This window comes from Astatotilapia calliptera, chromosome 22 (assembly GCF_900246225.1).
Source record: "Astatotilapia calliptera chromosome 22, fAstCal1.2, whole genome shotgun sequence".
In the NCBI taxonomy this organism is placed as follows: domain Eukaryota; kingdom Metazoa; phylum Chordata; class Actinopteri; order Cichliformes; family Cichlidae; genus Astatotilapia; species Astatotilapia calliptera.
The window spans coordinates 21,809,198-21,829,604 of NC_039322.1; the positions used below are offsets into that span (position 1 = coordinate 21,809,198).

General features: G+C 41.2%; 1 protein-coding gene across 4 annotated transcripts in view; it reads left to right on the forward strand.

The window, feature by feature from the left end:
* The first annotated feature begins 1,771 nt into the window (after positions 1–1,771).
* col16a1 (collagen, type XVI, alpha 1) overlaps positions 1,772–20,407 on the forward strand; it is an 85,441-nt gene continuing 66,805 nt past the window's right edge. For 3 of the 4 annotated variants that reach the window (XM_026156037.1, XM_026156036.1, XM_026156035.1), the window contains exons 1-4: positions 1,865–2,129; positions 8,041–8,164; positions 19,269–19,337; positions 19,421–19,538. In XM_026156037.1, the coding sequence (XP_026011822.1) occupies positions 8,089–8,164; positions 19,269–19,337; positions 19,421–19,538 (263 nt within the window). In that variant the 5' untranslated portion in view covers positions 1,865–2,129; positions 8,041–8,088. The other variant, XM_026156034.1, reaches the window with a different exon arrangement.

Genomic DNA, 20,407 nt, shown 5'->3' on the forward strand with positions numbered 1-20,407 from the left:
ATCACATTTCACAAGAATCACTACTGCATCTACAGAAATGGTCAGATTACAGCAAGAGTTACAAATAAATGTATACAATCACCTTATGATCTTCAACAAAAATGATTTGAAGGGGACTTTTTCACATTTTCACAGGATAACCTTCATGCATAGTACTTACAAATTTCACCAAAACTTGCATGTGCAATATGATAAAGAACGGACTTCACGAAACACCAAGTTATAAGATAGCTTGAAATATATCTTTGCCATATGTTGTAACCACTTGTTGCCTGTTGGCAGTAGTCCTGTTGGTTGATTTGCAGATCACCAAGGTATGGTTGGTTGGGGCCATTCTATCACCATTATATTAGCATCATGCTGATGTGTCAACATATTTTCATGTTTTTAATGGTCATGGTTACGACTGACCATGTGATCATAATACTGCTGAACTTGAACACTTTTGGTCCTGGACATGACACATTTGGGGAGCCTCTTTGACTTATTTGTAGATTTAAATTCTACTTAGACTGTGAAACACAGCCAGGCAATGACAAGAAAGCCTTTTACTTTGTTCCTGCACTTCACACATTGCAATAAGTCATGAACTGTGATGGATTGAACTGGATGAGCAATACATCATTAACATTTTGACTCATCCCTGGAGGTTGGGTAATATGTCAGGATAGGGAGATTCATCAGATTAACTTTTATTGTCTGGTCAGAGCCAAACTTCAACACATCATTTGTCAACATGCTCTGTGAAATAGGGGAAGCCACACCTTTTCAATTCCTTTCTTTCTTTGCTTATGCCGTCAAACCATACAAAGACATATGCACGCATTTGTCCAGATTCCCCATTGGTAGTGGCTGAATTACCTTGCTTTCCACCAGTGTTTTTAGTTCAAAGAGGACACCTCTGGGTAAGCATCTAGTTCAAAGCATTTTCAGCTTCATTAGACAGAAGTGAAACAATTTGAGTGGACGGATGCTACTTAGAGAGTTTTCACATTTTCCTTTATTGTGTTTTTTTAAACTAGGGGTAAAAGCTAATGAGAGAGTTAAAGATAACTACTCAGTAGAGATGTTGACCTCTCAACAGAGGACAGAAATAAATATCTTGTAGATGTGAGCACAGTCCTCTACCTATTCTTCCATACCATCTGAAGGGAGGTACGCATAAATCAAAAGACAAAGTGATATTTATCTGCCTCCTGAACTATTTACTTATTGACAATAAAGGTGGAATTTATGTGGCTGTTAGGACTGGTGTTTCTGGATGGTCAGGGGCTCCAACCGAGACCACTTTATGGATTGGATGCAATAAAAGTGAGTGATAAAACAATATGGAAGCTGTGGATGTGGCCTTCAATCATAAGTAAGTATGATAAGTAAGTTCATTAATTTTAATGGAGTAAATTCCTCTCCATAATGCACCAACCAGGAGAGCCTAATCTGCATTTCTTTTTCTAATACAGTGCTTTAACCCAGGCAGAATAGAAAGTCTGTTTTTCTGGTATGTCATGAATCAAATAGTAAGAGGTGAGGGGGAGATGGAGGTAAGATGATGGGGTAGAGGGTAAAGAGAGGGTAGAGAGGCCTGGAACAGCTTGCCAAAAAGATTAGAGAGATGCCCAGGGCTTATTTTCCAGCCTTGTGGACAAGTTGATGTCACCACATGTTTGAGAGAGATCTCCCAAAGAGAGAGGGAGAGAGCAGGGAGAAAGAGGAGAGGAGAGGAGAGATAAAGGGGGGGGGGGGGGGGGTGTTGGAGGGAGACTGGAAGAGAGACAGGCTGGAGGAATAGACAGAGACCAAGGGGAGGAAAAAAGTAATAAGAAACCGAGAGACAGACAACAGAGAGAGCAAAGAGGAGGTGAGAGAGGGAGAAAGACACTTGGGATCAGCAGAGAGGGGAGGGGGAAAAAGTTGGACACGGCTAATCTTGCTGTAACTTTTTTTCCCTCTTTCCTTTCTCTGTGGAAGAAGACTCAAGAAAAAAAAGGCAAGGGGACAAAAACTAGGCTGGATTACATTTGTCTGTATTTGCATCGCCCTGCAGGATTCCCAAGCCGGACCTTGGATCTATACACGCACAACAGCGGATTAATGTGGTCGCAAACTTGTGGATTTATCAGAAATTGAAGGTAAGGATTTTACATGCTCTCTGTCGTTTTAACTTTTCGTTTAAAAAGCGATGCTTTTTTTTTTTTTGCCACATCCGCCGGAGATTTAAAGACAAGTTAGTGAAGTGCAGCGGAACTTTAGTGATGGAAGTGTTGTAGCAGCAAAGACTGCTTACAGTGGGCAACGTCACATGGGGATACCATACTGCGGGGTGTACCACACACCAACAATCTGGGATACTGAGCAAAAGTACTCTAAAGTTGCTTTCTCTCAGCGGAGATCATTAAAGTTGTATGTTCTCGGCCGCTCTGACTCGTGTAGTTGTAGTAAGCTAGTATTCCGTTATTGGATTTTGCAAGAAAACGACTAGCTCCTGGCAAAAGTGATGCTGATTTTTCCTTCACATCTAATAAGCCAGGCATGGGCACAGAACGGCTGAGGTGTTGCTGTTTTGTTTGGATGGCATCCAACCCCCTGTGGCATGGAAAAGCCTCCTAAGTACACTGGGGTTTTTTCCCCACTACATGCATATCATTCGAAAAAAGTAATCAGCTTTGGAATGATCTCGGATCGGTCTCTAAAACTTATTTTCACTTCTTGGGAAAGAAAATGAACGCCAGAGGAGTGGGGGCTTGAATACCGCAGTAACATCTGCTTTCCTAATTACTCAGCTATCCCCCATGTTTGCTGGATTTTGCATCCTGTCTGCACCCCACGACTCACATTAAAAATAAATCCTCCTACTCTTTTTTTGTTTTCACCCTCCTCCTTCAAAATGTGGAACATTTTCCACACCTCCACGTTGTCCAAGTAGGATTCTGGTTTCATTTAAGGGTCATTTTAACTAAAAGAAACTTGCACATGTAAGCTTGGAAACCCTGGTATGTAACAGAACTCTCCTACCACCAGTAGTCTCCTCATAGCCCTGTTACAAACGTTACAAATCTATGCCCATTAAGTGTTGCTCACTTAACCTGCTGGAGGCTGTCTGTGCAATGCATAGCTGTAGGCCACAGGGCGGTATGTTCTCCCACGTATATCTTCCATACCAGCTTTTATTGGGCCTACAGGAAATTGTATCATCTCCTTGACTCCTTGCTCATTCAGTTCAGCTGTGAAGTGAACATTAGGCGGAAATGTAAAGTCAAGCTGAAGAAAATCGGCAAGTCATCTGCTCTCTCCAGGCTGACTTCATCCACAACATAGGCTAGGAGCCAACCGGGTCATGTCATCAGATTAGGACTAACTTTGCTTCGTTGCGTTTGCAAAAGGGCCGTAGGTGTCCGTGGCATTGGAACTTCCAGGTAGCCCTGAGCAATCACAGGAAAGAGTTTTATGTATTTAGTGCTCAGTTCCTTTCCTGGTCTGATTCACACTAGCAAATATTCAAATAAAGCCCTTGAACACTGCCCAGAATGTAAGACTAGTAAAAACTTGCCTCAGTCTCTTTTCAGTGTTACACAGGTTTGGATATTACCTTCGCTAGTTTGAAGGTTTTTGCTCGGAGTCAGTTGATATTTGGAGTGTTAAGCCCTCGGGGCCCACTTCAGCTACTTTTATTTAAAGTTAAAACAAGTTTGTGAGAAGGTCAAAACTTTCAGATACAGAGTGTGCACGTTCATGTCTTCAAAGCAAAATGCATTTTGGGAAACAGCATGTTGACCGACGTCGACATCCAGCAGTAGTGTAACTAGTATTGTTTGAACCTATGAGTGTACTTAGAACTGCATTCAGGTCAGAAACATTGAGAGAAATGTAAACCTTACTTAGAGGGTGAATCCCAGACTTTGATGACTTTGCCTTTTTCCCCTTTTGCTTCAGCATAAGGTTCAGATTTGTGGTTTGGAGTCTCAAAAACCACCAGATGGATTTCCATGACTGATCCATGACTGGTCTGATCTACACACTCATGTTCCCCTCAGAAGTAACTTATTGTAAACTGCGAACCCTCTGATCCATCTGACCATAAATGACCATCATAGGGTCCAAGTTAAAGTTTTCCTGTTGTGTATTTCTACTTGCATGCATTTGTGTTTAGTTCTAAATCTCACTGGTACACGCTAAATGAAGATATTGAATGTAGTAAGCATCAATATTTAAATCAGCATTTAGCATAACATCTGTATTACAGCTATGCAGAACTGCTATAGACGCTCTAGGCAAGTAGACTCTAGTTTTTTTCAGCCATGCATTCTCTGGAGGAATGCAGGGCTCACAGCAGCCCAACAATTATTTTAGTTTTCTCACAATAAGAATTGACCAACCTTACTCACACTAACAATTAGCAGAGCTGATTTTGAAGCACCTCGTAAACAGAAATTGAGTTTGTGATTGTGTTGTTGAACGGTAGCTTCTGGAGCATGGTGTTCAATGGCTTGAGTCACTGTGTGTGTGCTCATCTGCATAAATGAGCCTCTGTTGACTTCCTATTCAGTATGTCTGTCCACTCTGTATGGCAGCCCCTTTCGCCTTCTGTAGAACACATGTTGTACTTTACACGAATGCACACAGGCGGGCTACCTGACCGATAAGGCAGGGCTTCTGTTTGATGGCTGAATTCCATGTACAGCCTCTTCTCAGAGAGAACTTCCCTTGAGGATCAGGAAGTTGCTTTCACAACTCAGCAGCAATACCACTCTTGGATTGTGTTTTCTTGTGTGATAGCCTAGAGTAGATTGGAAGCAGACTAGATTGTAAACTGCCCCTATCAGTCTTCTTGCTTCTGGATGCTGTGAGAGACAGCTGAAGCAATGAACCCTCAGATAGTGAATGACAGACACATTTACACCGGGTTCTTCAATCTAAACAGATGCAAACTATTCTAAACAGTGGGCTGTTGGATCACTGTTATTTAATCATCCATGTCTGGGTGGCTAATAAGCAATAAAAGCAATTCTCTTGTCAGGCCATAAAGTGGACATGTTTCATTTAACTCTGTCAGAATGTGTTCCTCTAAACAGGCTTGTGCTAGAGATGTTGTTCCATCTGTAAACAGTGGCAATTGTGATGAAATGCAGGACAGTGAAAATTGCTAAGCCCTGAGCACAAGAGCCCCGGTTATTATGTGAGACTGTGTCAGTGGCTCATTCTGTATGTGTATTCAAATCCATAAAAAGTACTGGTACTACTGGGCTGGGCTGTGATTGTGGATGCTGGTCATTACTTCTGTCTGTCACTCCTTGTCTTTCGGCTTTTAGAGCTATAACAGTAAGACATCTGCTCCTGTTTTCCTTCCTGTGTCTTATCCATAGCCAGTGACCCAATCACTCACAGGCCTGCTCACCGAGTCATGGCCGGGCCTGCGGCAAGCCCAGTGGCATAACCCCATCCTGGCTTTACTGTATCTGTTATTGCAAGCTATGAATGCAGTGCAGAGACAGAAATGGAAAGAGACACATCCATAGCAACTTATATCAGGAAACCTATTAAACTGTTTTGGATTATGGCCAGATAATAATAGCAATGAGCTGTAACTTTTCCCCCAGCTTGTGTTCTGTGGACTGTGATGCATTATGCATTATGTACTGTGTGAACTTTCTTATTATTGTGATCATGTGGCATGAAGCCTATAATAATGGCTGTAGCTTCAGACTGCTCAAACATAGCTGTCTAAGGCTTTGATTAACTTCCCACCCATCCGGCTGCAGGAGAAAACACGTTTTTTAATGTATTCTTCTTGTCGTTTAGCTAACTAGATAGTTTCACCTTAACAGTACTCATACTGGCAACAGTAGTGCCGACAGATCATTTGTGGCTTAGCATAATTGTACAGGATCTTGCAAAGACCTTGGTTCTTAAATAAACTGGTAACCTAAAATAAAAAATATGGAAGAAAAAGCAACCACGCCTGTGCTGTCTCAGGGTACTTGAATTTGTAATATTTCATGCATAATAGTGTTCCTATCATCATGGCTAAATGAATTGCTCCAGGAGCACGATGGTGTACGCAGAATGGGCCAAAAAGTTAAGAGCAAATTGTGTTCACTCTTACCGTCTTGACTACTAAACTATTTTTAGTCAACAAAACCATCATATGATATCACTATTAATGATGACGTCAGTGCTAGCTTAGCAAGCTAACAGCAGCAGCAGTTTAAAAAAAGAATTATAGGAAATACATTATGTTAATTTATTATGATATTGTTTGGTATTTATGTGCCTAATAGTGCCATCGTCCCTGCTGAAAAATGTAGTATTATGTGGGACCAAATTTAATATAACGTAAGTTACGATAGTTACGAAAATGGAGCAGCTAGCATGACGTCGAAGTCTAATATTTCAAACATCGTCTTTTTCTTACTACACTGATTGTAGCGTATGTATTCTCAACAATAGTTAGCAATTTTTAACATATATATGTTTTTTAAAAGCATTTCTTACAAATGAAAATCTTTGGGATTTTCGTATTCGTTATTCCCAAAACAATGTTAGGTTCCCTGTTTGTTTTGCATGTTTTGTTCAGCTTACATTACCTGTGCATCACCTAACGGTCACCAAAATTAGTATCTGCAGCAGAATTTTGTTTGACTCACTAGTTAATATGAAATAAAGAAAAAGCACCACAGGCCTGGCAACACCCCTGTTGGCTATAGTTGACAGTGTTCGTATTCTTAGTTCCAAGTTTACAGTGTTTAATGTAGCTAACCTGTCAAAATTTCTTCGCAGTAAACTGTGCATACCAGCACATTGTGTACATATTATGGTACATGAAAATATACGAAGTGGAGTATTTGAACTGAGCCACACTACTTAAGTCAACGGCTCCCAAAGTGGACTGCATACTTCAAATGAAAGTCTGGGGCAGGTCAGGCTGTCTCTGTTTCTCCAGAACATAATTTGAAGCACCGTCCTCCACCATATTGTCTTTTAACAGCTTGCTACAGAAGTCAGGTCAAGCTGGATAGTATTCACACGCCACATTGTGTAGCCCCAGGGGAGTGTGGGGGTCATTTCTCCTGGCAGACAGCACAGGTGTGTGTTCAGAGATACAGTCTGCTTGCCTGCCTGCCTTGAGGGCCCTGCTGAACCTGTAAACACTACAGAATTATGGGGTCCTAGCACATGCCGAGGGCAAGTCCAGGTCAGCTGGGATGTGTTTACCCGGGTTATATGCAAGTGGGCGGGATTAGCATGTTTATGCACGTACATTCTTGTGTGCGTTTATAAATGAGCTACTGTAGTAAGGGAGAGAGACTGCGCAGCCAAGATATAATGATTATTTCTACGTGGCGTGCATTTTAATCTATGCATGCCTTTGTGTGTGTGTCTGTGTGCCTGTTGTTTGGCCACGTGGAAGCATCTGGTACAGCAGAACAATGGCTCCAGTGGAATAGTCTCCAGATGTGTATGTGTGTTTTGGCCCCTCTGTCTGTTTGACTCTAGACCAACCGTCCTGCATGTAAATCATTTTGCTTTCATGTCCATCTTCTGCTTTGTTGTCTTGCATTTGCTGCTTTGTTTGCGTCAATAATGTGCTTAATGTGCGCATGTGCTCATGGTCAAATGTGGCTATATATATATATATATATGTATATGTATGTATATATATATATATATATATATATATATATATATATATATATATATGTATATTAGTTATATTCACATGTATGTGTCAGAGTGTGTGTAGCAGCTGCCCAGTCGAAGGCCAACCAGATGGACAGGATAATGACTATGATCAGACATTATAGAGTTACACAACTTAATGAGGACCATTCTGGTTAATTCATATGCCACTAACAAAGCCCGCATCATACTACATAATTAACACATCAACTGTGACTGACTCATAAATATACATCAACGTCTATTTAGGAGTCAAGCATAATGCACAGCTGTCGGCAGAGTAAGCAAACTGGGTGGCATGTTGACAGAATGAAGGAGGGATTTGACTTTTTTGACTTTCCCTTTTTCTCTGTGTTTATCCATCAGCTGGTGGCTGGAGTGAGGTGAGGTGGTGTTTTTTGGAGGAGTGAAACCATGTGGCTTTTCTGCTCCTCTCTGGCTCTGCTGGCCATCAGCTTTGGATCGTGTGACCCTCTGGTGTCCGAACAAGGTGAGTCAAGCCTTTCCAAAAGATGTAAACCCTAGTTATTTATTTGCATAGGTAATGAAATGTAAATTTTTGAACAATGTTTTGTTTAACAAAAGGAATAATCTGATTAAAAAAAAAACCCCAAAACAATAATAATACTAAGAAAAATATCTAAAACAGGAGTGCGCCCTCTTGTGGCTGTGCATAAAAAAGCATGGACACTGTAAATCTAAGAAACAAACTGCTGTCTTATTTATGCTAACCTAAACCCTTTTTGTAATGATTTCTGCCTATTGTGCTTGACTCTAATGATGTTTCTCCTGTCTCTTCGTTACTTTTCAAATGAGCTTTTATGATTATAATTTAGTCTGCATATTAATTAAATTATTTTCATAATTTTCAGTCGATTTTTCATTGATGCTAACAGGTTTGCTAATAGCTAATATCGGCAGATAATATCGACCTGCCGATACATCAGTCAGGCTCTAATCATCAGGGATGATGAGATATTGTTGGGTAATGATTCACAGTTTGCTTAAATAAAAGTGGTTAGATAAAAGCTTACCTGTTACGTAAATAAATATTAAGCTAGTAAGTAAGCTTGCTGCTTTTGCAAAGCTAAATTAAACTAACAAGATACTAGCTTTAGGCTCAGCTTGCATGGACAGAATGTCCCATTGAGCTCTAAGCAAAACAGTAAACGAGTGCACTGGAGAGTTTATTTTTCCAAATGGGTACTGACTGTACAAAAAGAAAATCAAGTGCATATCCTTTGTGGAGCTCTTTTTGTATCCTTCTTATTTATTAAGTTTTCCTGTTGTACAAGCTGTGAACAAAATGCTACTGAATATTAAAGGTCACAAAAAGGAACATGTTTAAATGTTAAAATGACAGTAAAGTTGCAAAGATGTGCCTTTTATTGCCTAAAGCAAAAGTTCTAAACAGGATGTGTATCCTCTGACACGTGTCTGTCTGTGTGGGTATGTGCCCTGTAAGTATGAAGGCCCCAAGGCAACAAAGAAAAGAGCGTAATTACACCCTGCGTGTGCAACGCTGGTGGCTTTTGGTAGCTGTGTGGTCAGGCTGTGGCAAAGAGGCGTGTGTGTTTACCATGTGCGGTTTTGTTCCTCTTTATGATCCGTCAGTCATTTGAGGTTGTGTAGTTGTATAGAAGAAACATGTCTGCATGCATGATGAAACGCTAGCTTGACTGTTTGTCGGTGTCGGGGAGAACGTGCATGTGTTACCATGAGTATAAAGTGTGCGAGAAGGACACAGAAACCCCAGAAAACAAGCAAGAGTGAAGAAATGTATTTTCTCCTTTCTTTCTTTCTTTCTTTCTTTCTTTCTTTCTTTCTTTCTTTCTTTCTTTCTTTCTTTCTTTCTTTCTTTCTTTCTTTCTTTCTTTCTTTCTTTCTTTCTTTTGCTTTCAACTGCCTTGCTCCCTTATCGCACTGCTAGTATTTTCTCGGGGCCGGATCTGCGATATCACTTGGGGGGCCGAGCAATCCTCCATAGTTGGCTGAGCTCTGAAGGGAACTTTGTGGAGGAGTGGGACCCCCTTGGGAGGCCCTAGTCGGAGCATTTTAGATGAGACTGAGTCAGCTCGCAGTTCCCCTGAGTCCTTCCTTCCAGTGGTTGAAAGAAAGTGCTTTTTCAAGTGCAGCAATAATACTTAGTCCCAGCAAGCGTCACATACGCACACACACAATTCCTCCGTGTCGTCCAAATCACTGCTTGCTGGTAATTTCCTGACATTGCAGCAGGAAAGCAGATTTAAGTAAAACTAGTGTTGAAGAGTCAAGCTGGAGTACTAGAGTCTAACCAGCTGTCTAGTCCACATAGTTAAAGTCAAAATGCTGACATTCTTCATCATAAAGTATTGACAGTATCCAGTCTGAAGCACATGAGTTATGTATGGATGGTTGCAGCTCCCTCTGTCTGTACCTGCATTGTGCTTTCTTGCTTGTGCCGTGCCTACGTACCGTGTTTTTAGTTGCTGCCTTTATCTCGTTTCCCTTCTTTGTGATTTTTACTGTGTTGGGATTATTTTGCTGGTTTACTGTAGGTCCTTAAAATCAGTGCTGAGATATTCTGAGTGGTCCCCTTAATCCTGTGATGCAAACAAATTTTTAGCACATAAATGTGAATGTGAACTGTATGCTTTGCACATTCAACAGATACTGGACACATAAGGAGGATTTTAAACAGATGTGTTATACACTGTACCATCATTAAAGCACCACATAAGGGAGTATCCATTGCTGATCACCTTATAAAATCGAGCCTGTTTGTGCATCCAGTGAACTTGAAGTTTCAAGGGGTCATTCAGAATGTGACTGCTGGCCTAGTTTGTAGTTCAAGCCCTGATTGTTTAACTGTGTTCTGCAAGGGGGAGTTAAGAAAGCAGTGGGATACTAGATTGCGTTCAAGCACTGAACAATGGATATGATCATAATAGTCATTATTTATCTTTCACACTTCTTTACGCACATGCACGTACAGGATGCCAAACGTTATTTAATCCGAATTGTCTGCGTTTATTGCTGTGCAGAGCTTGTAAATCTGCGTCATGATTCAGTTTATATCTGTGTGTGTGTGTGTGTGTGTACTTGTGAGAGCATATGAAGTTGAGCCAGAGGCCTACAAGGGGAAAATGAGTGAGCTCATCTCCCTGCAGTGCTGTGTTTTAAGTCTTTCCACTCCTCTGTACTGCAATTTTATCTCTGGAAAATAACCAGGAATGCTCTCTATCGTCTGGCTCGTTTGCCCGACAGGGCAAGTAAGACACACATCGTCTCCCTCTGTCATTGTTTGTTATATTTTTTATTACCACCATCATTTAGCTCTTTCCTTACAGGTTTACCTTACATTTATTGTGTTAGACTATCAAATGCATCACCCAGTATGTCTCTTTGCTTCCTATATGTTCCATGTCTTTAATCGACTGAGGAAGTGGAAGACTACCTCTGAGCCTGACTTTCTGCTGATCAGCAGCCTGGTCCAATTATCTTGCAATGCCACATTGTAAGGCACATTCAATAAGCACCACGCGATCTCTTATTCCAAACCACACAGCACATACTCTTGACACTGTGAGCAGACTTGTGACCTCCTTCCTCTGAAGAAAGTACCCTGCCAAGTCTCTGCTGCTCAGAAGACAAAACTAAAACACAGGCCTGACTACAATGAGGCACTGGTAGATAAGGCCACTGCTACTTTAACCTTTGAAAGTTTGTTAAATATCACACACAATGCAAAAAAAAAAAAGGTCAAATGCAACTTATTTTTACTGAAATATAATAGCAGGTCAGCGAAAGTCGAGTGAATAACTATGTACTTACGCATAGTTCCGTGTCATAATGAATGCCTCAAGGGTATGAGCCTAAACTTGCGTTTGAATTTTCTCCCTGTCTGTATATTTGGAACATTAAATCATCCAGGTGTGATCCTTGCCTGACACGTTTGTACTTTTTAAGCCTCCAAGCTAAATGTAAGCATGTATACATCAAAAAATAGAGTTTTACCTCACTAAAGACCTTTACATGTCTTGAATTTTTATTTTTGGCAATGCGGAGACCTGAGGGGAACACGCTCAGCAGTGTGCTCTGTGACTGCCAGTGTAGTATCATTACCTGCTTTGGCAAGGCTCAAACACAACCCATCAAAGAGGAAGTGAACCCAGCCAAGACCATCCAATCTCTTTAAGACTACATGCAGCTACTAGCAGGATCCTGGAGTGGCAGTCATACTCTGTGCTAATTAGCTTGTCAACAAGCAAATGCTTTCATTTGATCACAGCTTGAGAAGAAATGGGGTTCAACTTCCGTAGTGGGTCCACTGCCAAACTGCCTGAGTATGCTACAGTCCACTAAAAAATCATCGATCCTTTGAGTTATGTGGAAGTAGTTTGTTTCTTCCTTGAGTGAAAATACAGATCAAACAGTTTAAAAAGTATGCACAGCATTTATAGCAATAATGTTTAACTAGTTACCTCAAAATAACAGAATTCATTCCCACTCCTCATCCTTTTATCTGGAATACTGAATTTATTATTAGAGAGCTATCCATAAATTAGCCTATCCATTAGCCTAATAATCCCTCACTAGTAAATCAAAGAATTTCTGTATGTGTGTCTAACCGGTGATTTGATCTACTTGTTTAGGACCTATAGGGCGAGGTAGTGTTGCCAACTTAGCGACTTTGTTGCTATATTTAGCGAGTTTTCAGACCCTCATAGCGACTTTTTTTCTAAAAAGCGACTAGCGACAAATCTGGCGACTTTTTCTGGTGTTATTGGAGACTCATTTATGACAACTCGATAAAAGTTAACGTGAGCGTTCTCGGTGGTCAGGAACAAATGTAATTGCATGGCAGGATGCTGTAAAAGGACCAAACTTCAGCCAGGAGAACAACTGAGATAATCCATCCACAATACGAGGTTAGTCATTCATATACTGCTGCATGGGCTGGGCTGTAGCTACATCCTAAGGTTTTAAAAACTGAGCTTAAATAAATGATTAGCGGTAATAAAAGCCGAGGGAGGTCAACAGTGATCGCTGACTGTTTTAGGAGCTTTTTGAGATCAAATAGAAGAAAATACATAACATTAAACATGTTAACAACACAAAAGTCATATTAAACGCAGACTACTTTAGACCTGGAAGTAGGATTCGTCACGTCATCACTGAACAACCGGATATTGGCCCTGTGCACGAGAAAATGTTAACTTCCTGGTTTGAGACCGGATGTAGGGTTGTACAGTTCTGGTAGCTTTACTTTGCGGTCAATCGCTACTGCGAAGATATACTCCAAAATCATGTCCAAAACTCGAAAACGGAAAGATCGCGTTAAGTTACAAAGAGGAGAAGGTGGGAACACTCACTACTGTTGTGTCATAAAAAATCTAATGATCAATTTTGACGTTTAAAGAGTTTAGATCGATCAGTTGTTTACATCACTCAACACAAGCAGAACTGCATCACTGCAGCAGAAGACACATCGTCCACATTCAGAAGCACATCTCTGTATAGTGACTGGTCTTATGATTTAAACAGGCAAATGTTCAGCATTCAAACTACAGGTGAAGAATAGTCAAACCAGATGTTTCCCCCGTTAAGTCGATATCAGCTAGTCAAGTACACACCACACCTACACAGCATGTTAACAAACCGTGAAAAAAGCCACACAAAAAATGAACGATTGCTGGTAAGGGTTTCTATACATTAGTATTTACGAAGGGTATGTTGTGACTTACCTTCAAAATTACAGCGGTCCCTGACTATAACGCGGTTCACCTTTCACCTCGCTGTTTCGCGTTTTTTTTAGTGCAAGTTTGCATGCTTATTTTTTTTTTTATGTCACATTGTGTCCTGTGTCCTGTGTCCTGATCGCTGCAGACGATCTCCTCCGTGACGTCTCTCCTGTACAGTACAGAATCGCTGCATCGATCGCTAGCAGTGTGACTCTGAAGTGCAGTGCTGTATGTCCACGATGTCCACGAAACGTTTTGCACCGTCCAAAAATAAAATTGGCTACTTGATTTCACCTATCGCTGGTTATTTTTAGAACATAACACCCACAATAAACGAGGGACAGCTGAGAAATCTAACATTTGAATCCCTTTTCTCTTTTGCTCTGAGGTGCGGGGAAAAATATTGACAAGTCGATGAACATCATTTGCAGATATATTGGGTAAATGCCCAAGACATCTATAGAAATGTAAATCGCCGCTTGATTCATTCATTTGCTTAACTTGTTTTGGACCGTAAACCAGGCGCGAATAGGACACCGGAAACAAAGCTCCCCACAGGAGTTTCCGCACCGGAAGTAGCATATGCTAACGTGCACATAGTCAATTTGCAGTATAGTGAAATGTCGATAATTCAGAAACCTGTCATGATAGTTGTTTGCAAGTGCCTTAGCCCTAGTTTGCTAACATATAAATAATATTAATTCATGCTAAGAAAGAACACTATGGATATGATGACTGATCAAAAAATACAGAGTTCATAAGGAGGTGCATTGTCTTTATGGCTCAAGGGGAACTTTGGTGGAGCATGAGGAAGTCAGAGGTGGTATAGAGGTATGTGAGGGTGGTACAGAATATAGATGAGGGCAACTAGACAGCAGTGAGGTGTGCAGTAGGAGTGACAGGTTGAAGATGGGGATGGGATTATAGCAGGTATCAGCTCAGAGCTCTTTCTTATATGCAGAGGTGTTGGACATGTTAATAGATCAGGTAGGAGTCTCTGCAGACTTTAATGTTTGCAGATGGCATTGACATGACCTGTAGTGAGAGTAGGGGGAGCCTGGACAAGTGGAGGTATGCACTGGATAAAAGAGGAATGCGCATGTGGGAGGGAAGCAGGGGAAATGGTGAAAAAAGGAGTAGAGGTAGTGAAAGTGGATGAGTTTAAATACCTAGCTTCAACTGTTCAAAGCAATTGACAGCACACAAGAGGGGTGAAGAAGAGAGTGCAGACAGGTTGGAGTGGGTGGAGATGAGTGTCGAGGTTGATTTGCGGCAGACGAATAGCAGAAAGAGTGAGAGAGAATTTGGAAGTGGTACTGACAAAAAGACAGAAGCTTGAGTGGAGGTGGCAGAGTTAAAGATGCTAAGATTTGTAGTGGGAGTCACCAGGAGGGACAGGGTTGGAAGCGAGCACGTTAAATCTATACATCTCTAATCTATATGCTCTACTTAAAGTTTCTTTTTACTCAAATTCTAAGTTGCTGAAGGCTGTTGTGCCCTAAGCATGCTGAAAGTTGAGCATGAACATGAAGCTTAGATATCCTAAAATTGTCACAGGAGAGATAAAAGCTTCTTTTTTTTAATCCTAAAAGATGCCTCTTCAAACTTGATTTCTTTATCTTGCAGTATAATGCAGTCAGCTATTCTTAGTCTTACCTCAGAAAAAACAAACTATAGCCTGGGGAGTGCTCGTCTGGGTGTTGTGGGGTAAGTTGCTTTTCCTGAAGTGACACTTCACACCTTACATTACCTGTTATGTTTCCACTTTCTCTTTTTTTCTCTCTCTGCTCTCCTTTGTTCCTCCCTCCTCATCTCTCCACCTTCTCCTCTATTGTGCTGTTTAACTTTTTATTGTGCTGCCCGTTTGCCTGCAGCCAGGGTCTCTCCACTCCACACCTGACAAAGCCTTCATCTGTATTCCTTCTGATGGAACTGCGGCAGTGATGAAACCAACCCCCACGCAAAATGCAAAAGGGGTGGGGGGGAAGAAAGCAGCCTAAGCAGCAACAAAAAGCAGATCATACCATGTCTTGACTTAAAAAAAAAACTCTCAGTGGGAGATATAAAGATACACTCTTTCTGTGTGTGTGTGGATACGTGTGTGTGCGTGTGCGCTTGTGAGGCTGCACATTGCACTTTGTGCTGAGTTGGCAGATTAGGCTTCAGGATGGAGAATTCAAATTATGAATACAGCATGTGTGACTGTGCGAGTGAGAGAGGGCGCGAAGGCAGGATTTAAGAATGAGTGACAACATCAGAGGGCTGAGAAAACTCTAAAGCAGTGCTCGATACCTTCTCCACCGGATCCGTTGTTCGGAAGTCACGTCCAACACGTCTGATTTCTTTTACTTTTAATCTCAAGCCTCTCTTAGCGTGCCGCAACATTGCTGCATGACATCTCTTTTCCACGGCTTGATTTGTATTTGTTGACAGCAATAAGAAAATGACACACTGGTGGGGGCTCACGGGACAAAATGTGCTGCGCTTCTCAGTACAGTCATTTGTATTTTGGAACCAAAATTGGGCAAAAAACTGCACTGCGTAAAGTGATGATCTTGATAAAAAAGTGATGAACAGCTAAAAGGGATTTAATTCTTTCCTCTTTTTTTTTTTTAGCTGGCCTCCGTGAAATTAAATTCCAGGGTCTTGATTAAAGTTGGTTGGTTGTTATTATTCGAGGAATTATATTCCTCTATTTCACCCCGTTTTGCTGTGAGCCTTGATAAAACTGCATTTTGCTTGGAAACATACACAGTATCTTCAGATTGCACGCTTCAAGGCAATACTCCCTGAAGCGCTCTGCCCATTTCATCAAAAAGACATTCCCTAGGACTCCAGGGAGTAAAGCCCTATTTGCACAAGATTAGTATTCCTGTGTTGTTTAATGTGATTAAACTCTTACATCTGTGTTTGTTGTGCAGCTCTGGAAAATTGAAGTTTGTGTTATATTAATGGTTGAGTTTCCTAAATGATAGCAAAAGGTTCCTTACCTACAAAGGAATAACGTATCCAACCTACACTGAATAAAAATTCTTCACTTTTAATAAGCATGAAGCAATAATTTTGAGATTTTTGAAAGCAATTCATTATTAAGGAACATATGCTTGGTCTAAATTGAGTACAAATCAAGTACATTTCATTTGACCAGATTTCAATACATCGAACATTTTTATGTAACAAAATAGCATGGAATATGTAAATGTAACTAAATTAGTTAAAAGTCAGGAATTTGGGGCACTTTTTTTAGACTGCTTTTGCAGTATATTTTAACTTGTTCTTTCTATGAATTTGCAAAACCAAAAGTCAACCAAAATTTCCTTTTTATATTTTCCATTGTAGACTCCATAACCTAATGGTGCATAAAGCACCAAAAAAGATTGCAAAAAGAAAAAAGAACACATGAGATCCTGATTCGCCCAAGACTAATATGATCCGAAGACCTTGAGGTTGGTGGTTCGATCCCTGGCTGCTCCAGTATGCATGCCAAAGTATCCTTGGTGAAGTTCCTGAACCCCAAAGCTCCCCCCAGTGCAGTCAACAGAGAGTCTATGTTAAACAGAAGGCACTTAAAATGTAGAAAAAGTGCTTGTATGAATATATAAGTGAATGAGACGTTGTATAATGAGCTTTAAGTACCCAAGTAGAGTAGAAAAGCACTATATAAGAACCGGCAATGTAAGATCACCAGTTTCTAGAGGTCCCCAAGTAATAGTTTGTGGTGTTAACAGGGCTTTAGAAAAGGCAGCTTCTTCAATCCTCTACTCAGTCTTCTCTTTAGGTGATAGAAACAAAGACCAGTGTCCTCCAGTTAAACTCTTCCTCAAAAGAAGCACCTAGTCTTTAGTTATATGCTCCTACATACCATTAAACCATTTACAATTAAATAACTGTTGCCATAATCTGTACAAATTCAACAGTTTTTTGTGAAAGTGAAGATTTATTGGAGATCCTAAATGGCCTTGTTCTAGAGTTATTACATTCACAACTTGACCTCTGATACCGGGATTTCAACTTGTCCAAGATGTTTTGCATTCTTAAAGGCAGGGTGAAAACAATACACTGTCAGCAAGCGGCTACCTATATGCCTGTTCTGTTTGTGCCACACAGCGGATGGCGCTGCATGAATCAGGTGCAATATTACATTTTCAACCCTCCCTTTCACAATTTCCACATTTAACAACTTCTTCGTGCAGAAACTCGCCACAACACATTGACTTGCTGCACCATTTAGTGTTATAAATTGATGGATATATTGGACCATAACACCTCTGCAGTTTCTGCCTTGCAGTTGCTAGAATCTGTTGACAGTAAAAGTTAATTTTTTGAAGGCACCCAGGATTTGATGCTCCATTACAGGGTCAGCAGACAACTCTGGTTGTTCTTTAGGTAAAATGTATTTTTAGAATTACATTGCTAGATAACTGAATCTTTTCTAAAGTTGTTGGCATGTGTGGTGCAGACCAAAGAAGATCCTCATGCCAATTGCGAAGCATGGTGGTGGAAATGTTATGGCTTGGGGTTGTTTTTCTGCCTCAGAGACAAGGCCTGGGCCCGGTATATTAATGACGAGGTGAATTTTGAACTGGATTGTTGAACTGGACCTTTCAAAGAGTTAACAAGCCAACGAACATGAACAAATCCGTCAAGTAATTGGTCATATGAAGGCTTATTGAACGGTCTAGTCAACGCCACATCTGAAGGCTGCTAAAATGTTATGGAGTGATTTGCAAGTAGCATATATGCAAAGAAAAGAAACTCTTCAAACGTCTTGCAGCTGAAAGAATATTTTCAGCAAGGTGTCAGAGACTGGTGTGCAATTATGCAAATTGCCGCAGAGTTATTTCTACTGAAGTGGGCAATGCTAGCTTTTAAAGCCGGGGGGGGGGGGGGGGTAATTACATTTGTAGAGAGTCTTACTTCTGTTGATGTTTTTCCCTGAATAAGCGATTGAAAAAGCACATCATCTTCTGAAGTCATTCACCTTTATCTCTACACGCGCTTTTAAATAGGGACTTACAAGATGTCCAGTTATATCAAAAAGGCAACATTTTAATGGAATACAGTTATTTTGTCACATAAAAATAGTCTTTAAGTTTGTCAAATATGACCATCCTTCTGATTGACGGGGCAGAAACTAAAATCTCTCATCCTGAGTTTCGGCACACGTGAATGATTTCGAAAACCAATCAGCAAAAGAGGTAGTTTTGTATTAATTCAGGGCCTCGCATTCATATGCAGTCATAATAAAAGAAAAATCTCAAAACTGAGCCCAGCAGTATGTCTTGCTCCTTGGCCCCAAAGAGATCAATTAAGGGTGGATCATAGCGTTTCACAGGGCCCATGTCTACCTGTGCTTGCCCGGTTTCACCCCCACCCCCACCCACCTCCCTGTAGTCAGGCAGTCCGCTCTGACAGGCAACACTTTTCTCTGCAACCTCCCCTGACAGGGTGAGAACACATCCATCAAACGGAGGCAACCGCGACAGACAAGCTTGGTGCGAGACAACCTGTCAGGCTGGCTTGTGTTCCACTCGGCATAGCTTTGCCCTCATTTCATCTTCTTCTCTGTGTTTTACACTGTATTTTTTTTTCTTTTTTCGTTCGGACTCTCTTTCACCCCCACCAACTCCCATTCTCCTTCCACCAGATCAATATTTCTGTTACTCTCAAATGTATATGTTTGAAGCTGCTGACTCTCTTTTTTTTAAAACAAAACTTCTGTCCGTTTCACTCAGTAATAAGTGTCAGAGGTTATATTTGACACAGCTTCTGAACCAACTTCTTTACATGCTTGTCTTACAGTACGTGTCGAGGTTTTTCACTTATTAGATACCCCCCTTTTTAATTTCTTTTTTTCCCCTTGCATTTCAGATGTGCAGTGCCCGTCCTTACAAGTGGAGGACTGGAAGTTTCCCCAGAGCGCCAGGACCAACATCACCGGTTAATAGATGAGCTCCAAACACACCAGCTGCTATGTGACTTTTATTTGGTGTGGCTGCTCACGAATGCCTTACCCTTTGCAGGTTTTAATCTGGTGAGGCGATTTTCCCTGCTCAAGAGCAAAGATGTCAAGAAGATCCGTAACCCTCGAGGAGCTGTCATCCTCCGCTTGGGCAAGACTGCGCTCTTACGACCCAGCGAGTAAGTCCGCTGTACATCTGTTTCATCTGTTTCATCTGTTTCTCCGCGCATCTGCGGACAAACCCGTGCACGAGCACGCAGCGTGGAGCTTTAGATCGTTGAAGATGTTTTACTGGGAAAGAATTAGTGAAGTTCTGCAGGTTTTCCAGCTTTCTAGAGGCCTGTGTGGACGGGCTCTCTGTTTCCATGTCATATCTGAACAAAGAGGATGGCAGAGAAACTGAAAACCCTCGGCTCTTCGGCCTCTGAACTCTCACTCAACATGTCAGCGCAGTGCAGTGTGTTTAAAAAAAAAAGGAAAAGGAGAAAAAAAAAAAGCAGAATCTTGGCGATCTGTATGTCGTGGGTCAAGCTGTGATTGCATTTCCAGAAATACCCATTCATTTCCCTCACCACCAACCCTGGCTTGTAAACTGGGCTGTAACAGCTTGTTGGTTTCCCACTTGCAACCGCATGTACTTATTATAACTAGCTTTCATAATGAAATGCATGACTTATTTGCCTGAACAGAAACTATAAGAGTGACGTCTTAATTAGAAGGTGGGCCACAGTTAGCTGGAAAGAGGGAAAAAAAAGACTTTAAAGGCCGTATTGGGCAGCTTGTTCTTAACTTGTTTCTACATGAAGAGACCCGCAGCCATAAAATGCAGCAACTCATGGCTTCACTCCCTTCCGTGCTTTTTGCAGCTTGACATGGTGTAATTATGCCTTCTCGGGGTGTTCACGTTGTTATTACACAGCAGTCGGGTGTAGACTGTGTTTGGAATTGTGTGAAAATTGCTTATTAGAGTTCTGTGCTGGCTGTTTTTCCGGCTGGATGAGCTTCTCTCTGCCCACCGATAAAGCAGTATTTCACAACGTGCCAATTG